This window comes from Dendrobates tinctorius, unplaced genomic scaffold (genome assembly GCF_039654945.1).
Source record: "Dendrobates tinctorius isolate UK_male_01 unplaced genomic scaffold, ASM3965494v1 ptg000026l, whole genome shotgun sequence".
Taxonomy (NCBI): Eukaryota; Metazoa; Chordata; class Amphibia; order Anura; family Dendrobatidae; genus Dendrobates; species Dendrobates tinctorius.
This window is the reverse complement of record NW_027361694.1, coordinates 11,582,149-11,606,430: the sequence shown is the minus strand read 5'-3', so window position 1 is coordinate 11,606,430 and position 24,282 is coordinate 11,582,149. Positions and strand designations below refer to the sequence as shown.

The 24,282-nt window shown below is 40.8% G+C and overlaps 1 protein-coding gene across 2 annotated transcripts in view; it reads right to left on the bottom strand.

Annotated features, from left to right (window-relative positions):
• Nucleotides 1-24,282, bottom strand: part of PCCA (propionyl-CoA carboxylase subunit alpha) — an 805,290-nt gene that overhangs the window by 274,954 nt on the left and 506,054 nt on the right. For both annotated transcript variants that reach the window (XM_073569504.1, XM_073569503.1), the window contains exon 18: nt 19,465-19,567. In XM_073569504.1, the coding sequence (XP_073425605.1) occupies nt 19,465-19,567 (103 nt within the window). The remainder of the gene's footprint in view (nt 1-19,464; nt 19,568-24,282) is intronic.

The following is a 24,282-nucleotide window of genomic DNA, read 5'->3' as shown; positions in this document are numbered from 1 at the left end:
CCTCGTCATTGTGCGGTTCCTGGGGTCCCTCATAGAAGGAGAGGTACTGTCATGTCGGACACGGTTCGCACCAGGTTGTCCGGCAGACAGCGGTAATACCCCATCCTACCACTTGGTTCTCAGCGGCGCCGGTTGGTCTTCTGATCCGGCTTGGATTGGGTTAACCATGTTGTTAGTCTGGGTGAGGGCTTAGCCACGCCCCGTCTTTAAATAGTCCTGCGTGACTATGGGCGTCGCCGACTATAGCTCTTGCCTTGTGCTAGCGTTATCGGTCTGAAGGGGGCGTCTTAGGAGCATACAATATCTGGTGTAGTATATTCCGTTGTCGCCATTATTTCCTCCCTGCGTGGTATTATTTGGTTGCCCTTGCACCTTATTGTTTTCTCTTGTGTGTACGCGATGTGGTGCGTTTCCTTTACCCTTGTCCATACTTATTTGTGGGGTCTGGTGTTTGGTATCTTCACTGGGTGGAGGGTGGTGGGTTCAGCTTATGGCTGGACAGGAGACAAGGACAGGGTGGAGGCCCAGGCAGGCACACCTTCAGTGTAAACCCTGAGTTGAGGGAAAGTCAGGGCTTCCTCTAGTCTGAGGGACACCGCAGGGGCCCTGGGGTTCAGCCTAGAGTTACCTAAGCTTCCCGTGACAGGTAGCTGCCGTAGTTACGCCCCTTCCAGGGTAGTCTGGTTTGTGGCACAGTGGGGCCACAACCCCCCGGCTCGCACCATTCAGCCAAGGCGCAAGCGTGACACCTATCATGTAAAAAAAAAAAAGCTATTAACCTGCAAATATGGGGTTAGATTTACTAATTCTGTAGAATATAAAAGACATTGTAATCCTAGACCAGACAACCTAAAAATTAGACAAATTTAACACAGGAAATCATAATGGATGACAAAACAAGACGCATTAGACATAATTAACTACATTTTTTGCTGAGAAAGTGCCTGAAACACTTTAAGGGTTATTTCTCATCTCAAACATTTATAGTATATGTTTGCACATCTCTCACCTGACAGTAGGCAGACCACTGATTCTACCAATACTACACAAGAGCAGAAAAACTTAAATGCTGATCACTCTCCAGTGCTAAAAGTGTGTCATTGTCTGAGAAACATCAGAAATTGTCCATGGAGTAATAAAAGAAGGCAGCATGGTCGGATGAATCAAGTTTCCTTTACATTATGTGGATGACCAGATGCACTAATCAGTGAAACAGTTGCTATCAGGGTGCACGGTTTTAAAAAAAAAAAAAAAAAGTAAAAGTAAACCAGCAAAGGAATTGAGATTCCCTGGAAAACTTTCTGCATGTTCTGCCTGGAAATATTCTAAGGGGAGGGGGAAGCAATTTCCAGAAGACAATAAAGGTCAAAATATAAAATTGCTTTAATGGACACAGGGCAAGGAACAATACAAGATATAAAATAGTAGCTGATAGCTCATCACAAAAATATCAAGACACCGTTGTCCACACATGCTGCTTCAGTGTATCCCATAAAGGGAGGACAAAAAAGTGAGACCACCATTCGATATAATATATAAAGGCATAGCCTGCTCAAATTAAAGGTAGTAAGGTCTCCCCACTTGTCTGCGTGCACAAGCACTTATTAGGTAATGTAGGACATGTTTACTATTTTCAATATGTTTATGTTTCCTTCATAAGAAAATGGTAGCTCTTGGAGTCCCTCTCAACTTATGCTTGTGGGTTTATAACTTCCTGACAGCCAGGATACAGAGTGTAAAAGTTGGACCATTCACTTCGGACACCTTGGTCACAAACATCGGGGCACCTCAGGGGTGTGTTTTGTCCCCGTTACTGTTTTCTCTCTATACGAATGACTGCATCTCTTCGGCAGACTCAGTGAAAATCTGGAAATTTGCCGATGATATGACACTGATTGGTCTCATCAGGGGAAATGCTGAAGACTTGTATCGGAGTGAGGTGAAAAGAATATGTGACTGGTGTAAAGCCAATAATCTTGTACTCAACACTAAAAAAAACTGCTGAGATGGTTGTGGATTTTAGGAAAGATCAACATGAGATACTTCCAATCTACATCCATGACGTGGTTCTTAGGGTCACAGAGACCAAATTCCTTGGTGTTATCTCTCATGATCTTAGATGGGGGAAAAACATGGATGCTGTTATAAGAAAAGCTCAACAGAGGATGTTCTTCCTGCGTCAGCTGAAAAGATATGGTTTGTCTAAGAATCTGCTGATCTTATTCTTTAATGCTGTCATCAGATCTGTGATTTGTTCCTCTCTGATAGTCTGGTATGGGGAGACACTGCGCATGACAAACTCCGCTTACAAAGGACTTTCAGAACAGCAGAGAGAATTATAGGTTCCCCCCTGCCTAAAATCCAGGATCTTTATGATAAGAGTACTCTATCCCACACATTGAAAATTTCATCCGATCCCTCTCACCCGGGACACTCCTCATTCCAACTACTCCCTTCAGAACGTCGCTTCAGAGTCCCCAAATGCAGCACCAACCGCCATATGAATTATTAACAGCTTCTATCCACTCTCTGTTCAACAATTAAATCGTCATGTGTAGACTATATACTGTATCTGTCTTGTTAGATGTTACTTGTTGTATCTGTTGTTATATATTATGCTGCCTCTTTGCCACAAAGAATTCCTTGTATATATGTAATATGTACTTGGCGATAATAAATTTGATTGATTGAATATGGCTATCTGCAGTGGTTTGATGTGTTGCTACCTTTAATTTGAGCAGGCTATGCCTTTATATATTATATCGAATGGTGGTCTCACTTTTTTGTCCTCCCTTTATGGGATACATTGAAGCAGCATGTGTGGACAACGGTGTCTTGATATTTTTGTGATGAGCTATCAGCTACTATTTTATATCTTGTATTGTTCCTTGCCCTGTGTCCAATAAAGCAATTTTATATTTTGACCTTTATTGTCTTCTGGAAGTTGCTTATCTTTCCCCTCCCCTTATGTCAGTTTGACAATTGGTCTCTTTACAGTCCACAGTATTGTGAGTGTTATGGGGCAATATTCTGTTACATTGTCTATATTATAATATATCCCCCATAAGGCAGTTATACTGGTGTGTGCTACGTTTTTCTTTTATCTGGAAATATTCTAGCAGGCTGAAAACACTACTGATGGCAGTAAGATAATGCTTCTTATCACACTATACAAAGATTTAGGAACGGTTTGAGGAGCATGAAAAGTTTAAATTGTTGAATTGGCCTTCTAATTCCCCAGATATTAATCTGATCTAGCGTCAGTGGCATGTGTTGTAAAATCAAGACCAAACAATGAAGGCCTCACCTCAAAACATAGAGCTCCCATACATATTGGACTAAAGTTGATATTGATGGGTTTCACTGACTGACTAATGTGTATGGGGGTGCTGGCCAAACTGATCATCAGGGGAGATGTCGATTGCACATGTCCGATTTTGGACTGACAATCATAGTTCTCCCAGAGATAAACTGCCTGCCGACGTATAATCTGGAGCACTCAGCCATTTAATGTGTATGACCAACCATAAAGTGACTTAAAAATTACCTGTTTCACAAGGTCAAAAATGTACAATTCTTGCACTTATTTTATTCCTGCTGCTCCTCCTCCTCCGAGTATGCAGTTTTTTTGCTTTTTACTTTGTTTTCTTAAAATCTATCATATGGTTATAGAGTCTGGTCCTTTTTACTTAGTGCTAATTTTTGTGGTCTTCACCAAGGGTGTGTGGTTCATAAAGTAATAATGCAGTACTGCCTTAAATACACTCACCCAGAGAATCTGGTGAGCAACGCTCCTTTAGCAAACACCATAAAAAATAAAAAGGACAATATTTAAAAAATAAATAAATGACCACTTTATTAAAGTGGTTATTTAAAAATGTTAAAAAGGAGTAAGGGGGGGGATACATGGGTGCTATATGGTAATCAACCAATCACCAGTAGTGTATAGATAATCATTAAATAAGAATTAAAATCATGAGATCATCTTTTCTAAAAATGTCATTTTGATGTGGTATGGTGGAATCCATGCTTCAACAAGTCTGAGCTGTTTCGGTGACACAAGGAGGACTAAAAATATTAAGGGCCTGTCACACTAAGCGATATCGCTAGCAATATCGCTATAACGTCACTGGTTTTTGTGACGTTACAGCGATATTGCTAGCGATATCGCTGGGTCTGATACTTGCCTCCGACCGCTCCCCCGCTGGTTATCGCTGATCGCGCGAGAACGGCCTGGACCGTTTCTCGTCGTCAGCTTCCTGCTGGGCTTCCTGCTGTGGAGACGAGCGACGCGTTGACGCGGGCGGGCGGACGTCAGGATCGCCTCGTCTGACAGGTAAGTAGCGACCCCCGACCCCTGCGATGTCGCTGGTGAGATCTGCCTGTGTGGCAGCTCACTAGCGACCACTTAGCGATGCACCAGCGATCCTGACCGCGTCATATCGCTGGTCGGGATCGCTGGTGCATCGCTAAGTGTGACAGTACCTTTAAGGGCATGTCACACTAAGAGATATCGCTAGCAATATCGCTATAACTAGTGACGTTATAGCGATATTGCTAGCGATATCTCTGTGTCTGATACTTACCTCCGACCGGCTCCCCCGCTGATTATCGCTGATCGGGCGAGAACGTTCAGGACTGTTTCTCGTCGTCAGCTTCCTGTGGCGCTTCCTGCTGTGAGGACGAGCGACGCGTGGAGCCGGGCGGGAGGACGCAGGATCACCTGGTGTGACAGGTAAGTAGCGATCCCCGTCCCCAGCGATGTCGCTAGTGAGATCTGCCTGTGTGGCAGCTCACTAGCGACCACTTAGCGATGTACCAGCGATCCTGACCGCGTCATATCGCTGGTCGGGATCGCTGGTACATCGCTAAGTGTGACAGTACCTTTAGGCCAGTGGTTTTAGGGCTATGGCTGATTAGCATTTGAGCAGTTATTGTAGTAGTTAAAGAAAACCTGTCCATCAACACATGTTACGCAAACCAGGGAAATTGAAAGGTCTCTCCTTATCTACACAAAAGAGATCTGTCAATCAACTACAGTATTTTGGGGAGAAGCTGGCAGGGTATAGTGCCAGACTAGTCCTGTCTTTTTCCATGGTCTCCTGTTGGCTATAAAAACTAGGTTATCTCTGAAATGCTGCAGCGTTTTAGAGGAAAGCTTACTTGGTTGCAATTGTGCAGCCAGGATCTGACTCATTCTGGCTGTGGTTTGGGCAGCATGAAATGAGTGACAGAAGTCAAAGCTGAAAAGGAACCTATCAGCTTGCAAGAGAAAATATAGAAAATATTTGATAAGTTTTTCCCAATAAAATTTATATAGTTAAACCCCAAACTATACGAAGACAATAAGAGAAGTCCGTATTTGCTGTAGCAGCACACAAATTCTACCCAAAATTGAAACCATAAAATAAGGGCCACACATAAAAACGGTCAAATGAGGATGCAAACATCTAATACTTATGAGGAATTGACAGAACTGTTACAGTCTGACACTGAGGGTCACCTGGTTTTATCATATACAATAATGCAAACTTGATAGATTCCAGGAGCATTAATTGAGACTGAGGTTGCCATCACCATGACAGTTTATAACAAAACTGCTCTTTAGAAAAATATTCATTGATTAGTATGAGATTTTTATTTAGAATCAACTAATACTCCTGCCATTTCCCCAAATAAAGTTTGAAATGTTCCTTATGTCTGCTGAATGGCACATATACATATCGAAACTATTCTGCCCTGACATGCGAGGATACTGCTGCTTTGCAAAATGTTATAGAACCCATACTTAAAACAAAAGTATGAAAATATATTGGTATAATAAGCATGCAGGGGAAAAAAAACTTTGATTGCCATGAAAAATCACACTATGCTGTTGCCCTGGAGATAAGTTAAAAAGAACGAAGAAAAAAAGATTGTGACTTGAATAGATGTATGATATGAAATTAAAATGTTTCAAGTTGAACAATCCAAAATGGATGAGGAAAGGTTAGAGTAAGAGAGAGAGAAATCAATTCTCCAATGGCAATCATGAATGGAAAAGAAGCATGAATAGGATTTGCCAGTGGGGTGCAACAGCTGCCAAATATCCTGCAGCCAACGAATTACAATAATACTGATGAAGTGTGCAAGAGCATTTGGAATCATTGCAGGGAACACAGGAAAAAAACCTCCAGCAATAATGAGCCTATTCTATTCTAGATCCCATCCAGCTCCTGTTGCTGGTTCAAACAACAGTAAATGCTGGAAAGTCTTTGACATCAACATAAATGTAAAAAAAGATATAGATGCTGTCTCAAGTCTCAAAGACAATAAGTAGATAATGCATTGTTTCCCATATGCACAACAAACATATAACAAAAGATGATATTTGTATAAGTTACTATTAAAGTCGGGTTGTAAAGGCATAGAATATCAATGTTTGATTATTACAACATAATCTGGAATTGCAAAAACAAAAAGCTATGGGTACGAACATTACATTTCGTAGTATTCAGCAGCTGTCTGCCAATAAAATACGCTAAATACACTTCCACAAAAATCACATTTAGGAAGTCTCACTTTGACGCCTTCAGGTCTGATCTGGCAGTTTACAGTCAGGGGTAAATTGTTCTGTAAGCTCATAACAGGACAATTTGCTCCATATGGATGCAAAGAGTACAGTATACATTTTTGTAAAGTAAATATCATGCCAGTCCATGATAAACTATGTTTTTATTTCTTGTCTGCTTGCGACAATCCTTTTTGTTAAAAGGGTCCTTCAGTGATCAGCTGATCAAGAGATGACCCACTGGTCGGACACAAAGAATCAGCTGTAATTTGTGGGGGGGAATCTGATAGCAAATAGTTTTATTTTCTGTGGCACAAAAACAGTTACACTCTTTCCACTGAAATTGATCAACTGACCAAATAATATATAATATACAAACATGCTGGGTTCTTTCGAGCAAGAGACAACTTTGGCTAAAAGTTGAGGGTTTTAGAGCCTCAACTAACCCTTTAGCAAGTCTTAACATAAGTAAAGGTTACAAGCTATACAGTTATGTCACAGTGATCACACATAGAAGCTTCTTAAAGAAGCTGTCCCATAAACTTCTTCTCGCCTTAAATATGTGCATGCAGTGAACTGTCAGTGTGTTAATATACTTAGGGGCGCATCTGGGATAAGAAAGTTAGGCATTTGCTCTGGGAACAACTGGCAGGGGGACACCGTTGATGAAAAGCTCAGAAAAGGTGTAACACGCCGGCTCACAACATTCAATTGTACTTGCGTCTTTCAAGGGCAACTCAAGCCCTCACTGCCAGAACCTTCAGGTCAGCTGAACACATTGCTGATATCATTCGACACAAGTGGAGAACATGGCTATAAGGAAAATATGACAATAGACAGTATGGGCATTGGGCAGAATAAAAGTGAAGAGACAGTATGGACAGTGTCATGGGGGAGTATGTGTAGAGACAGTATGGGCAAGGAGGGTAATGTGTGTAGAGACATTACACAAAATAGATGTTGGGCTCTTTTCATGTCTGACAACTAGACTTGGTGCACTTTAGGATTGTTAAGATGGACTGAAATTTGTCTCCTTGGCAAGTAATTAATATGACCACAGTGGTCTTAATTTGATAAAAGGGGTGCTTTTCCCTATAATTTAGATGTGGCCATTTGTATAGTGAGTCTTGTCTGGTTCCTCATAACTATGGAGTATATTATTATTTATTTATATAGCGCCATTAATTCCATGGTGCTGTACATGAGAAGGGGGGTTACATACAAAGTTATATACATCGTTAACAGTAAACAAATTTACAATGACAGACTGGTACAGAGGGGAGAGGACCCTGTCCTTGCGGACTTACATTCTATGGGATAGTGGGGAAAAGACAGAAGGTCAGGGGTGCAGCAGCTCTGGTGGTTTTGAGGCGGCAGAATGGTTATTGCAGGCTGTAAGCGTTCCTGAAAAGATGGGTTTTCAAAAGGTTGCGTTTGAAGGATCCGAGGGTGGTGGACAATCGGACGTGTTGAGGCATGGAATTCCAGAGGAGAGGGAATATTCGGGAGAAATCTTGGAGGCCGTTGTGTGAGGAACGAATAAGTGTGGAGGAGAGTAGGTGGTCTTGGGACGATCGAAGATTACGTGAAGGAAGATATTGGGAGATTAGTTCAGAGATATAGGGAGGGGATAGGTTGTGGATGGCTTTGTAGGTCAGTGTTATATGTGAACTTTACCTCCATATAACCACCTCATCAAGTTATAACCTTGCTATCTGCTAACCAGATCTATGCGTTTTCATTTTTGTATGTATTCTAATAAAATATAGTCTGTTTTTAGCAATTGTTAACGCTTTTGTTCTTTTTTTTGCGTGGTTATTCCACCAATTTTGTATCTTGTCTATGGATGCATTCTACTTCTATCAATGTCTATATGTAGAGAAAGTTTTCAGAACTATATAATACTTCCATTTCCTTTTCAAGGATTCTACTTGGCTTTACAATTGCAAGGCCATATTGCCGACTCATTTTTAAGCAGTCTGATATCAGTACCTTTAAACCTTCCCACCACCTCCATCCATTCTGCCTTTGGGGAAAGGTCAGGAAACTGAAATTGGGCTTGTCTGAATTTTATCTAATTAACAGGGATCCTGTCCCCAGTTTTGTGAAATAGCAGCTAAAAATATCACCTTACTAAACATCTGCTATGCATTCCCTAAATCCTTACACAACCCCCTGACTCCCCTTATATACTCCCGAAAAACCCTTTTTAATTTCTCCAGCGCTGTATAGTAATCTTCTCAGTCTGGTCTGATGGGCGTGGTTTCAGGCCTCTGCATCCCTCCTCCAGGCTTCTGTCCTCCTGACATGGATAACAATCCACATCGCCATGTGACATCGCACCTGCTCAGAAATATTGCGTTTCGCATCTGCACAGTATGCTTTGTCCAAGAGCGGGTAAAGCCAAAAAACAGAAGTGCGTATGCGCTGGCAAACATGATTCCAGCACATGAGCCGGAAGTACGTGTGTCGGCACATGATACTTCGGGTTTTTCACAGTTGGACAAAGCACACTAAGCAGGTTATCCATGGTTATCATTATCCATGTCAGGAGGACAACAAGCAGAAGCTGGGGGGAGGGATGCAGAGGCCCGAAACTTCGCCCATTGGACAGGACTGAGATTACCATACAGGAGAAAAAAAAAAAAAAAAAGGTTTTTGGGAGTATACAAGGGGAGTCAGGGGGTTATATAAGGATTTAGGGAATGCATAGCAGATGAAGGATAAGGTGATATAGAATCATAGAATCGTAGAGTTGGAAGGGATAATGATAACCATGGATAACCTGCCTAGTGTGCTTTGTCCAACCGCGGAAAACCGAAGTCTTTTTCACATGTGCTGTTGCTTAGCCCTATTCCTCCCATTCTGGATATGCTTTTTTCATTTTTATTGCCCAGATGTAGTACTTTGCATTTTTCCCTGTTAAAAACCATTCTGTTAGTTGCTGCCCACTGCTCCAGTTTATTTATATCTTTTTTAATCCTCTCTCTCTTCTCTAGTATTAGCTATCCTTCCTAGCTTTGTGTCATCAGCAAATTTAGTCAGTTTACCCTCAATTCCTTCATCTAAATCATTGATAAAGATGTTGAACAATACAGGGCCCAGGACAGAGCCCTGTGGTACCCCACTTGAGATATTCTTCCAACTGGATGTGCAGCCATTTACGACCACTCTTTGGGTCCTATCACTAAGCCAGTTATGAATCCAACTAACAGTTGCCTTGTCCATTCGATACCTAGTCATTTTTTCAATAAGGATTCTGTGAGATACTTTGTCAAATGCTTTGCTGAAGTCAAGATATACTATATCTACAGCATTTCCCTGATCCACCCAATCATTGATTCCGTCACAGAAGGAAATTAAGTTAGTCTGACTTATTAGTTACAAACCCATGCTGACTCTGTTTAATCACTTCATTCTTATCCAGGTACTGACATATATGTTGTTTAATAATTTGTTCAGAGATCTTTCCTGGTATAGAAGTCAGACTCACCGGCCTATAGTTGCCTGGGTCCACCTTCTTCCCCTTTTTGAAGATAGGAACAACATTTGCTCTTCTCCAGTCTTCTGGGACTTCTCCTGTTCTCCAAGATTTTCAAAGATTATGGAGAGGGGTTCAAAAATTTCTTCTGCTATCTCCTTCAGTACTCTGGGGTGTAATTCATCTGGACCTGGAGACTTGAATTCATTTAGGCTAGCTAAGTGTTTCCTCACTATCTTTCTGTTTATAGATATCCTGGATTCTTCTATTCCCTTAATAGGAATATTTTTAGCTGCTATGACACAAAACTGGTGACAGGTACCCTTTAATCTTGCTGCTGTATTCATTCATAGGCTGAAATGGATTGCTGGAGGTCTAAATAAAAAAAGAACACCCTGTAATCACTTATTCTTTGCCTCCTCAAATAAAAAGAGTTTATACAAAGTTGACTACTCCTTAAAAAGGTAATGCCAACTCAGACATTTATGGCATATTCATTAGTGCGAGTTCAACTTCAAGAAAAGGGCCCCGTCTAGCACAGCGTGCATAATTATTTTTGGAACACCCAGGGATGCCAAACCAAACACCTTCCGTTAGAACAGTTTTGGTAGAAAAAAAGCAGACACTTTTTCTATTTTTGGACAAGCCCTACTCATTAACAGGTTCCCTTGACAAGCTTTTCACAAAATATCCCTTTCCTGAGACACTCAGCAATCAACTGTTAACTACTGGCTACTTTCTAATTTCCTTTTTGTGCCCTCAAAGGGAAAATAAACCATTGCACAGTGCCCATTCAAATAAATGGGTTGCCAGTGTCTACAACAAGACCTCACACAACTGCAAGAACAAAACAAAAAAAACTATGGCTCATGTAAGGCTTGATAAGAAAAATTGAGAAATGTCCTGCCCTCTGAAGGTCAAGACCTAAAGTATTACAGTGAGTAATACATTTTTTACATTCTGTACTTGTTAGTCAGATGAAATCTATAAGGAAAAACCATCTTAGAATCAGAATTATATGCGCAAATATAAATATTTCACACATTATGGTAAAGGCCTTTTTTTATATGTTGTGTAACACAGGCATATTTCTGACAAGACTATTAAAAGAAGAACAATTCCAAAAAGAAATTTAGGAAAATACAAACTAATGCCAACCCAAGCATTACATAGGAAGTACTGTAGGTAATTGGATTCTGAAAAGCAAACATTACATTTGTATGCCCATGAGATAGTATGATGTAGTCACACCTGTAGAGTCATTTGGTTACACCTACCAAGAATGAAATAAAAAAAACACAATACAGCCAAATCGTAGAGCAGCAACTCATTAACACTGGATGTAAAGGTGCCAGTGAAAAACCATCAAGAAAGCAAACTCATTGAAGCCAAAAGAAATGTTTCCATTTCGCACCAAATCCTGGAAAGAAACATAGAATAAAATATAGCTGGTCTATTTAGATGAGACAAGTCAAGAATTTCTGCACCTCTACCGAGCAGAAGTCTTGCACCGACTAGTTTTCGACCTGGGATCCATAGCAATATTATGCATGGTGTTTCTAGCTCTTTGCAATCGCAGAGATAGTAATGCAATATTGGTTATATTCCCAGAATTATATCAGAATAGCTCAGCCGTCAAAACATTACACATCATAAAAGGCAATTCTCAAAAGAAATGAAAATAGCATCTGATTTAGTAAGAACTGACTGCACTATGAACTATAACAATGCAATACAGGTACATAAAGTGCCAGAACCTAGACTGATTAATTACTCACCATAGGGAGCCGTCAGCAATCTCTCCATGATGCCCTTTAATTCGGCAGCCTTCTATCGCTATGATTAATACTTTTACACAAGTTTACAGGATAACAAATTTTTGAAATTCAATACAAGTCTTAATTTTGTTACATCCTCTACGAGTTTTCCCAATTACAGCCACAATGAATAGACAATTAGTGAAGCACATTCGATACAAACAGTGGGTGCAGTATACTACCGTACAAGTACTTTTTTGTAGAGTTGTCATACTGTTATAAGTACTATTGCTGTCACAATAGCAATGTAGACAAAGTACGAGTATATAATAGTACAGAAAAGATTGTACAGGTTACAACAGTGCGTGTAGCAGTTGTAGATAATACTGCACATGTAGTACTAACCAGACAGCAGATTGGATGTAGTACGGCAATATGGGCCATCTGTACTCTTCTACTATCTACATGGACACTGTCCTTTACCTGTGCCAGGACTAGGCTGCCCCAATGACAATAAAGTGAAGGTGACTCCCATTTAATTTTTACTGCACACTATGGCCCCAATTCATTAAGACTGACATTTGTAACACCCGTTCATCAACATCTGCGATTCAATAGAAGACACGCCCTTCTTAATCAATCCAGCACGGCTGAAAAGTTTTTAAGAATTAATCAAGAGTTTCGAAGGTGGGAGGAGGAGATAAAGTGGCTTATAAGTGCAGAAAGAAGCATATTTCTCTGAAAAGATATATTACAAAGTTTTTCATATTCCCTTGTATTATTGGTTCATGCAAAGTTTGTTTAAATGAAAATCACCATTTTAGGAACTACTAAAGAGAGACAGAGAAACCTATACACGGACCTAGAGTCAATAAGAGCAACACCCTCATTATGTTGGCCAACACAGGAAAGGAAAGCAGTACAAAACAGTAAGAGTTTCGATTAACCGCTTCACAATATCCGTTGTCAGGCTTGGACTGGTCCATAGGAGAATACTCCGGTGGGATCCTGTGCAAGAGTGGGCAATCACCCTCTAAGTGCAGTACACAATATACTTGAATCACTACGTACAGACAATGTTGATACAGGAAAGATGTATATCTTTGTACCGTGTTAGCCAGTAGATAGAAAAATATTCAGGATTGAGAGTCCTCAGTAGTTGATACCTTTTAATGGCTAACTGAAAAGATGGTAACACATTGCAAGCTTTCGAGACTACTCAGGTCTGCATGGATGGATTTATGTCTTTTTACATCAATTAAGGAATTTCCTTTTAAAATCGTGTGGGGGCATCACAACACAGAACTAGACCCCAATCAGAGGACCATAAAACATCCGGACTCCTTATCTATGAACTGGTCCAATGTATATATTTATGTTTCTCCCTCTCCCATATTGATAGTTCTGCTTCACGTCACTTGTCTTATCTATTGCATTTTTTCTAGGCTGTATTGTGCATAAATATGTGACTTCAGATTTTGTATTAGTCTAGCCTGATGAAGAGACCTGAGTAGTCTCGAAAGCTTGCAATGTGTTACCATCTTTTCAGTTAGCCATTAAAAGGTATCAACTACTGAGTACTCTCAATCCTGAATATTTTTCTACGTACAGACAAAGGCAGCATCTTATTCATTTAGCAATCTACCCGACTCATTGGTGTATAAATTTGTGATTGAGGATTATGTCACATTTGCATGTAATTGTAAAGTGGGGCCCTGAAATTGGTTACGAGTGGGCCCCCGGCACCCCAGTGCGACACTGTCCGTCAGACCGCGAGAAGTGTGTTCCTGCGAACTAGGACAGAACTACTTGTATCAGCCCCTTAGTCAGAGAAAGAGGACGTTTTGACATTCAACACTACCTATTTGAATGGTGCATGATGGGCGAGATCTATTCTAGAGAAGAACTGACCTATGCTTATGATGGACAAGGACATAAATGACGAACTTGGTCACTATTCACACTTCACTTACAGGAGAGGCAAGTCTCTGAAGGACAGATTAGTGCAGTCACTTTTCTGCACCTAGATAGACCACGTGTTTAGAGATCTGATACAAAGATGTTTTAAGTGCAGAAACTGTGTCGTTTGCTCAATGGTATCGCCAACTAAATTTTTTCAGGTGCAATGTGACAAAGGGGGAATTTATGATTACCGGCTTTATATCCTGCCTATAGCAGTCGATTATATACAGAGCTACCCGTGTATGTGAATCTGAATATATCAGAAAGACTGGGAGAGAGTTAAGACGGAGAATCAGTGACCATGGTGACACTGAACACTAGAGGGACACACCTTTTGCAAGACAAGTCAATGAGGTTAATGTTGGCCAGAAAAATGCTATTATTAAGTTCCTGGGGACAGAGAAAGTGGAGAAACCTAAGAGAGGAGGAGATTCGTATCAGCTGATCCGTCAAAGAGAAGCAAGATGGATTATCTGTCTCAACACAAAATCTATGTACGGCCTAAATGAGCACATAAATTTTAGCTGTTTTATTTGAGTAATCTGCTAAGCATTTATAGATATTTATTTGTGGTTGATAATGAGAGTATGTATACCTATCCAATCTATATTTATTTACATTTAGTTATATATTACTTACCTGTCTAACAATCTGATTTTTTTCTCTGGTTGAGGTGGTATTTGGTGTCTAATGGCTAATGCTGATGTATGTGTGTATCTGAACACTATAAGTTTACCCTATATACCTTAGTCTGATATGGTCATTGCTATAAAGACTGTTAAAATTATACATCTGACCACTGACAGTATAATTCTTTCATCTCAGTCTTATGTAATCATTGTTGCCCAGGCTGATGGATATGTGTATCTTACCAATGACCGTCTAAACCCATGAATCGCAGCACGGCATTACTAATAGAAATGTTTTTTTAATCCATTGACATGGAATGGATATTGGTTTTTTACCTGTTTAGTTACGGTTAATTTTATTTAGTGTGTTTTTAAGCACATTAACTATAATTAAAGGTTATGCTATAATACTCAGTTTGCTTGTACTCAATCACAGAGCCGGTGCGATCATCAGCGGGTGTTACATAGCTTACACCCTGCAGTAAAGTCCATGACTGGTAAGTGCCAATCGCTGTTGTTTAACCCCTCTAATACTGCTGTCAATTAGCTTACAGAGGGAGAGAGCCCCCTCTCTGCTTCAATCAGCACAGCACGATTGGAATTATTTTGGCATAAAATTCTGTAAAGCATTTGTGGGTTCAATATGTTTACCACACCCCTGGATAAATCCCTTTAAGTGTGTAGTTTCCAAAATGGGGTCATTTGTGGGGTGTTAAGCTAGTTTGACATTAGCGTTTACGGCCGCAGCGTCGGGCTGCGCACGGCCGCCGCTAAGCCCCGCCCCTGCCACGACTCCACCGGTAGCTCCGCCTACGAACGCATGACGCTGCATGCGTCCTGCGTCTCGTATCTTTAGCACTGGGGACGCAGGCCGTGCGCAGTATGCATTTGGAGGCGCATGCGTCCTTTTGACGCTGCGCCGAGCGCACCAAATTGCAACCTGTTGGACTTAGGACAAATTTAAAAACTAATTGTATGTTCCATTTTCTCCTGTTACCTTTGTGAAAATGAAAAATTTGGAGGCTAAAGCAACAATTTTTTTTGATTAAAAAAATTTAAATTTTTATTTTTTTCCTTTCACATTGCTTCAACAATGTCGGACACCCTCCCTTTGATGTGGGCTCCGACGGTGAGCCCACATCTTCTCCGCCACATGTCAGCTGTTTTGAACAGCTGACATGTGAGTCTAACAGCCGTGGGTGGAATTGAGAAACACCAGCGGCTGTTAACCCATTCAACGCTGCTGTCAAACGCTGACGGTGGAATTTAACATGCACTTCCGTCAAGCGCACCGGAAATCCCGCCCATCGGTGACCTCTGTCACGTGATAGCGTGTCACCGATGGTCTCCAGCAGACCTCTATGGTTCTCACTGCCGGTCTGCTATGAGCGCCGCCCGGTGGTCGGCGCTCGTAGCAAGTCATCAATTCTGCTACATACAGGCGATCTGATCATCGCCTGTATGTAGAAGAGGATTGGGTTATGGCAGCTTCTAGAATCCCATGTAGACTATTGAAGAAAGCCCAAAGTGTAAAAAAAAAGTTTGTAAAAATTTTAAAAAATTAAAAATTAAAGTTCAAATCACCGCCCTTACGCATCATTCAAAATAAAATAAAAAAAATTTCGTTTTTCGAAATTCCATGTTGAAAATAAATCGCCCAATCAATAAAAAAAAAAAAAATATAAGATTTAACCCGATCGGGAAATGGCTTAACACAAAAAAAAAGTCAAAAAGCCAAAGTCATGCTTTTTTTTGTTTCCGCAACATTGCATTGAAATGCAATAACGGGCGATCAAAAGATCACATCTGTACCAAAATGCTATCATTAAAAGTGAGCTCGGCACGCAAAAAATAAGCTCTCTCCCAACCTGAGATCACGAAAATGGCGCAATTTTCATTTTTTTTTTTAACAAACTTTTTTCACCACTTAGATAAAAAAAAGAACCTAGACATGTTTGCCGTCTATGAACTCGTAATGACCTGGAGAATCATAATGGCAGGTCAGTTTTAGCATTTAGTGAACATAGTAAAAAAGCAAAAAAACAAAACATTTGTGGAATTGGATTTTGGTTTTTTTGCAATTTCACCACACTTGAACTTTTTTCCCCATTTTCCACTACACGATATGTTAAAACCAATGGTGTCAATCAAAAGTACAACTTGTTCCACAAAAACAAGCCCTCACATGGCCATTTTGACCTAAATATAAAAAAATGTTTGAACTCTGGGAAGAAGGGGAGCGAAAAACGAAAACGCAAAAACAAAAATACCTCCGGTCATGAAGGGATTAATTCCTGTGAAGCACCTAAAGAGCTACTATATTATTTGAGTGTGATTTTTAGAACTTTGAGGGGGTGCTGTTTTTAAAATGGTAAAATGGTGTTACTTTGGAATTTTTTCTGTCACATATGCCCCTTAAAATCACTTCAAATGTGATGTTGTCCCTGAAAAGAAAAAAAAATGGTTTTGCAATTTTTGTTGGAAAAATTAAAAAATGCTGATAAACCTTTAACCCTTCTAGCTTCCTAACAAAAAATACTATGTTTCAAAAATGACGCTGATGGAAATGAATTTTGTATAAACTTGTTTTCTGAAGTGAACTGATTGCATTCAGCAATCAAGTAGCATTAACAAGCTCTGTGATACATATTTGCAACAAGTGAACTGCATCATGTGACCTCAAACTATATCATGCCCATTATGTTATTTAGTGTGAGCAACTATCACTCATACATACAGTTGCAGCCAAAAGTATTGACACCCCTGCAATTCTGTCAGATAATACTCAGTTTCTTCCTGAAAATGATTGCAAACACAAATTCTTTGGTATTATTATCTTCATTTCATTTGTCTTAAATGAAAAATACACAAAAGAGAATGAAGCAAAAAGCAAAACATTGATCATTTCACACGAAACTCCAAAAATGGGCCAGACAAAAGTATTGACACCCTCAGCCTAATACTTGGTTGCACAACCTTTAGCCAAAATAACTGCGACCAACCGATTCCGGTAACCATAAATGAGTTTCTTACAATGCTCTGCTGGAATTTTAGACCATTCTTCTTTGGCAAACTGCTCCAGGTCCCTGATATTTGAAGGGTGCCTTCTCCAAACTGCCATTTTTAGATTTTTCCACAGGTGTTCTATGGGATTCAGGTCTGGACTCATTGCTGGCCACCTTAGAAGTCTCCAGTGCTTTCTCTCAAACCATTTTCTAGTGCTTTTTGAAGTGTGTTTTGGGTCATTGTCCTGCTGGAAGACCCATGACCTCTGAGGGAGACCCAGCTTTCTCACACTGGGCCCTACATTATGCTGCAAAATTTGTTGGTAGTCTTCAGACTTCATAATGCCATGCACATGGTCAAGCAGTCCAGTGCCAGAGGCAGCAAAGCAACCCCAAAACATCAGGGAACCTCCTCCATGTTTGACTGTAGTGACCATGTTCTTTTCTTTGAATGCCTCTTTTTTTCTCCTGTAAACTCTATGTTGATGCCTTTGCCCAAAAAGCTCTACTTTTGTCTCATCTGACCAGAGAACATTCTTCCAAAATGTTTTAGGCTTTTTCAGGTAAGTTTTGGCAAACTCCAGCCTGGCTTTTTTATGTCTCGGGGTAAGAAGTGGGGTCTTCCTGGGTCTCCTACCATACAGTCCCTTTTCATTCAGATGCCGACGGATAGTACAGGTTGACACTGTTGTACCCTCGGACTGCAGGGCAGCTTGAACTTGTTTGGATGTTAGTCGAGGTTCTTTATCCAACATCCGCACAATCTTGTGTTGAAATCTCTTGTCAATTTTTCTTTTCCGTCCACATCTAGGGAGGTTAGCCACAGTGCCATGGGCTTTAAACTTCTTGATGACACTGCGCACGGTAGACACAGGAACATTCAGGTCTTTGGAGATGGACTTGTAGCCTTGAGATTGCTCATGCTTCCTCACAATTTGGTTTCTCAAGTCCTCAGACAGTTCTTTGGTCTTCTTTCTTTAGTCCATGCTCAATGTGGTACACACAAGGACACAGGACAGAGGTTGAGTCAACTTTAATCCATGTCAACTGGCTGCATGTGTGATTTAGTTATTGCCAACACCTGTTAGGTGCCACAGGTAAGTTACAGGTGTTGTTAATTACACAAACTAGAGAAGCATCACATGATTTTTCGAACAGTGCCAATACTTTTGTCCACCCTCTTATGTTTGGTGTGGAATTATATCCAATTTGGCTTTAGGACAATTCTTTTTGTGTTTTTTCATTTAACACAAATTAAATAAAGATAATACCAAAGAATTTGTGTTTGCAATCATTTTCAGGAAGAAACTGAGTATTATCTGACAGAATTGCAGGGGTGTCAATACTTTTGGCCACAACTGTATATAGTTTCATAAATGGAATATTTACTGAGAAAGAGGATAACAGAAGACTAAGATTAATATCATGGAGTGAATATATTCTGTAAAGTATCTCCTAATCATCAGCACTGCAGAAGCTGTCGGCTGGAAGTCTCAGCCACTTGAGCAATATTCCCTTTGTCTTTGAATGTGTATTGGCTTCTGAAAGAATAGTGGGTAGTTTCACATTATATAATTCATCTTAGGCTAGTTTCACACTAGCGTTAGGAGGCGCAGCGCAGGGCCGCCGATATGCTCTGCCCCCGGCTGCGCCTCCTCCGGTCAGCTTCTCCTATGGGCGCATGACGCTGCATGCGACCAGCGTACCCTATATTTAGCGTTGGGTACGCTGGCTGTGCGCTGGTATGGTTTTGCCGCTGCATGCGCCCTTTTTGAGCTGCGCTGACATGCGCCAAATGCACCATGTTGCACTTTTGTGCGCTCGGCGCAGCGTAAAAAAGGCGCATGTGCTGGCAAAACCATACCAGCGCACGGCCAGCGTACCCAACGCTAAATATAGGGTACACTGGTCGCATGCAGTATCACACGCCCATAGGAGGAGCTGAACGGAGGAGGCGCGGCCGGGGGCGGAGCTTAGCAGCGGCCCTGCGCCTCCTAACGCTAGTGCTTAACTAGCCTTAGTGGAACGATGACATTTTCACATTTTTATATTTTGCATTCTCGAATGTTTGAAAACCAACCTTGTGTTATTTAGAAAGTGATGTGACCTGGTCTGTGACGCAACATATAGTGAAGCTGTTGTAACAAGGAGGTCATTCCTTTCTTGAGATGTCAAACTGTGTCCTGTTATGGAGAAAACTCAAGGATTACAAAATAAAAAGACATCAGAGAACTTTAAGAAGGAGTAAACATAACATTTCACACATTTCATACAAAGAACAAAACATTTCTCTGGATTTGATATGCGTCTTTTTCTTTGTTCATTGTATCAATTTCCAAATTAAAAAATGTGTAGTTGCAGTCACCACACCCCTTCTTTCAAATACCCTATTAGGGCATATTGGTTTTTTTTCTTTTTGTGGTAGGTTGGATTGGTTGATCTAATAAACAAGAGCCACATGAAATGGCTGCATACATTGAAGGAAATAAGTATTTGAACCCTTTCTAATTTTTAAGTTTGCCCACTGACAAAGTCATGAAGTGTCCATAATTGTAAGGGTAGGTTAATTGTAATTTTAACATTGAGAGAAAAAATATCAAAAATAAAATCCAGGAAATCACATTGTATAAATTATATAAATTTATTTGCATTATGCAGTGATATGTATTTGATCCCCTACCCACCATTAAGAGTTCTTGCTCCTACAGACCAGTTAGACGCTCCTAATCAACTCATTAACTGCATTAAAGACAGCTGTCTTACACAGTGACCTTTATAAAAGACTCCTGTCCACAGACTCAATCAGACTCTAACCTCTACAACATGGGCAAGACCAAAGAGCTTTATCAGGATGTCAGGGACAAGATCATAGACCTGCATGCACAAAGCTGTAATGGGCAACAAAACCATAAGTAAGACGCTGGGTGAGGAGACAACTGTTGATGCAACAGTAAGAAAATGGAAGAAATACAAAATGACTCTCAATCAACATCAATCTGGGGCACCATGCAAAATCTCATCTCATGGGGTATCCTTTACCATGAGCAAGGTGAGAGATCAGTCTAAAACTACATGAGGGGAACTTGTTAATGATCTCAAGGCAGCTGGGACCACAGTCACCAAGAAAACCATTGGTAACACATTACGCCATAAAGGTTTAAAATTCTGCAGTGCCTGCAAGGTCCCCCTGCTCAAGAAGACACATGTGCAGTCCCATCTGAAGTTTGCCAATGCACACCTGGTTGATTCTGTGAGTGATTGTGAGATGGTACTGTGGTCAGATGAGACAAAAATTGAGCTCTTTGGCAGAAACTCAACTCGCCGTGTTTGGAGTAAGAGAAATGCTGCCTGTGACCAAAAGAACACTGTCCACAATGTCAAGCATGGAGGTAGAAACATTATGTTTTGGGTGTATTTCTCTGCTAAGGGCACAGAACTACTTCACTGAATCAATGGGAGAACGGATGGAGCATTGTACAGTAAAATTCTGAGTGACAACCTCTTTCCCTCCGCCAGGACATTAAAAATGAGTCGTGGCTGGTTCTTCCAGGAAGACAATGACCCAAAACATACAGCCCAGGCAACAAAGGAGTGGCTCAAAAAGAAGCACATTAACATCATGGAGCGGCCTAGCCAGTCTACAGACCTTAAAGGGAACCTGTCACCCCCCCTGGACGTTTTTAAGTTAAAGAGCCACCTTCAGCAGCACGAAGGCTGCATTCTGTGAAGGTGGCTTTTCTGTTTCTGACCCCTAGTAACGCTAAAATAATCGACTTTTATAAATAGCTCCTCATACCTGTAATGTGTCCCATAGGTATGGTGTGTCCCCCTGTATCAGCTGCCTACCATCCGTCCATCATGCCTCTGTCCTACCCTTAAAATTATAGACTGTTCATGTCTTTGTCAGTAGCCAAACTTACAAAATCAGCAAGGGATCAAATTATTATTTCCTTCACTGTAGGTGGAGCCCTTGATAAAACTGCAGACATTCCACGTTAGAGGGGTTGTCTTGGACTAAATTACTGATGACCCATCTATAGGTCCTACACCTGGCATCCCCACTAATTAGCTAATATCGGCTACAGCAAAGGCCAAATATACACTATGAATGTAGCGGAAAACCACAGATACAAAACATTAATAGTGGCCACAGCAGAGTACTGCGTTGTACACTATACTATGTATGGGACAGTTGTGTTCTGCTATATATATTGCTGATGTCCAGCAAACGCCAAAGAAGATTTCAGATGATCAGTGGAGGTTTTGGGTGTCAGACTCAAACAATATAATGTTGATGACTTATCCTACAGGAAGATCATCTGCAGTTTAGTTCCAGTCAACCCCTTTAAAGAAAATGTGTCATTAGAAAATGACTTATTACTTACATCAGGTTTTAGCATTAAACTAATTTTCTAAATATTTTTTTATATACATATTTGATGGTCTTCATTAAAAACAAAAAAAATAGAAATCTTAGAATTTTTATACTGGCTACTGGGTCTTTTTCAGACTTGTAAAATAGTTAAATATATAGTAAAGACACCATACAGTGGGTACGGAAAGTATTTAGACCCCTTTATATTTTTCATTGAAGCCATTTGGTAAATTAAAAAAAGTTCATTTTTTTCTCATTAACCTCTTTCTGCCATTGGACATACTATCCCGTCCATGTGCCCTGGGACTTAATTCCCAAGGACGGGATAGTACGTCATAGCGATCAGCGGCCGGGTGTCAGCTGATTATCACAGCTGACACCCGGCACTATGTGTCAAGGGTGGTCCCCGGCACATTAACCCCTGGCACACTGCAATCAAACATGATCGCAGTGTACCGGGGGCATAGGAGAGAAGCGCACAGGGAGGGGGCTCCCTCCGTGCTTCCCTGCGACCCCCGGAGCAGCGCGATGTGCTGCGTCGCTCCGAGGGTCTCCTCACCGCAGGCCCCCGGATCCAATATGGCCGCGGGGGCCTCGGGGGACTGCAGAGAGGCGGCTTCCACAGTGCACGAGGAAACCTGCTGCAGCGCCTGTCAGTTTGCTGATCTGACAGAGTGCTGTCTAAACTGTCAGATCAGCAACCTGACACTTTATAGTGATGTCACCCCCGGGACAATATAATAAAGTAAAAAGAAAAAAAAAAAAAAACAAGTGTAAAAATAATTTATAAAAAAATCCCAAAATAAATACTAAAAAAAAAAAATCCCCAATAAATTATTTTTTTGTAAATAAAAAAAACAATAAAAGTACACATATTTAGTATCGCCGTGTCCATAACGACCTGCCCTATAAAACTGTCCCACTAGTTAACCCCTCCAAAAAAACTAAGCAACAAACAATGCTTTATCATCATACCGCTGAACAAAAAGTTCAATAATGAGCGATCAAAAAGACAAATATAAATAAACATGATACCGCTGAAAAAGTAATCTTGTCCCGCAAAAAATGAGCCACCATACAGCGTCATCAGCGAAAAAAAAAAAAAAAAAATTATAGCTCGCAGAATAAAGCGATGCAAAAATAATTTTTTATATAAAATTGTTTTCATTGCATAAAAGTGCCAACACATAAAAAAAACGACATAAATGAGGTATCGCTGTAATCGTACCGACCCGAAGGATAAAACCGCTTTATCAATTTTACCACATGCAGAACAGTGTAAACGCACTCTCCAAAATTCATGAAATGCTGTTTTTTGTTCATTCTGCGTCCCAAAAATCGGAATAAAAAGCGATTAAAAAAATGTCACGTGCCCGAAAATGGTACCAATAAAAACGTCAACTCATCCCGCAAAAAATAAGCCCTCACATGACTCAGTGGGTCAAAATATGGAGAAATCATAGCTCTCAAAATGTGGTGATGCAAAAACTTTTACAATAAAAAGCGTCTTTTAGCGCGTGACAACTGCCAAACATAAAAAATTGCCATAAATAGTAAATCAAACCCCCCTTTATCGCCCCCTTAGTTAGGGAAAAATAATAAAATTAAAAAAAATAATATTTCCATTTTCCCATTAGGCTTAGGGCTAGGATTAGGGCTAGGGTAAGACTGTGTGCACACGAGCGGGATCTGCTGCAGATTTTTCCTCGCAGATTTGGCTAAATCAGCAGGTCAAATGACCTGCGCTTTACCTGCGGATTTAGTGCGGATTAGCCTGCGGATTTCCCCCCTGCGTTTTGACACCTGATAATGGAACAGGTGTCAAACCGCTGTGGATTCCACACAAAGAAGTGACATGCTGGGGATTTAAAACCGCAACAAATCCGCGTGGAAGAATCTACAGCATGTGCACTGCGTTTTTCATTTGCCATTGAATATAAAGATACTGTACAACGTAGCAGAAACTGCTGCGGATCCGGGTTAGGGCTGAGATTAGGGTTAGGGGTGTGTTGGGGTTAGTGTTGAAGTTAGAATTGGGGGGTTTCCACTGTTCAGGCACATCAGGGGCTCTCCAAACGCAACATGGCGTCTGATCTCAATTCCAGCCAATTCTGCGTTGAAAAAGTCAAACGGTGCTCTTTCCCTTCCAAGCTCTGCCATGCGCCCAGTGGTTTAACCCCACATATGGGGTATCAGCCTACTCAGGACAAATTGCACAACAAATTTTGGGGTCTAATTTCTCCTGTTACCCTTGGGAAGAAAAAAAATTGGGGAGAAAAATATCATTTTTGTGGAACAAAATATGATTTTTTATTTTTATGGCTCTACGTAATAAACTTCTGTGAAGCACTTGGGGGTTCAAAGTGCTCATCACACATCTAGATAAGTTCCTTGGGGGGGTCTAGTTTCCAAAATGGGGTCACTTGTGGGGGGTTTCCACAGTTTAAGCACATCACGGGCTCTCCAAAGGCAACATGACACCCGCAGACCATTCCATCAAAGTCTGCAGGACAAACTGGACAA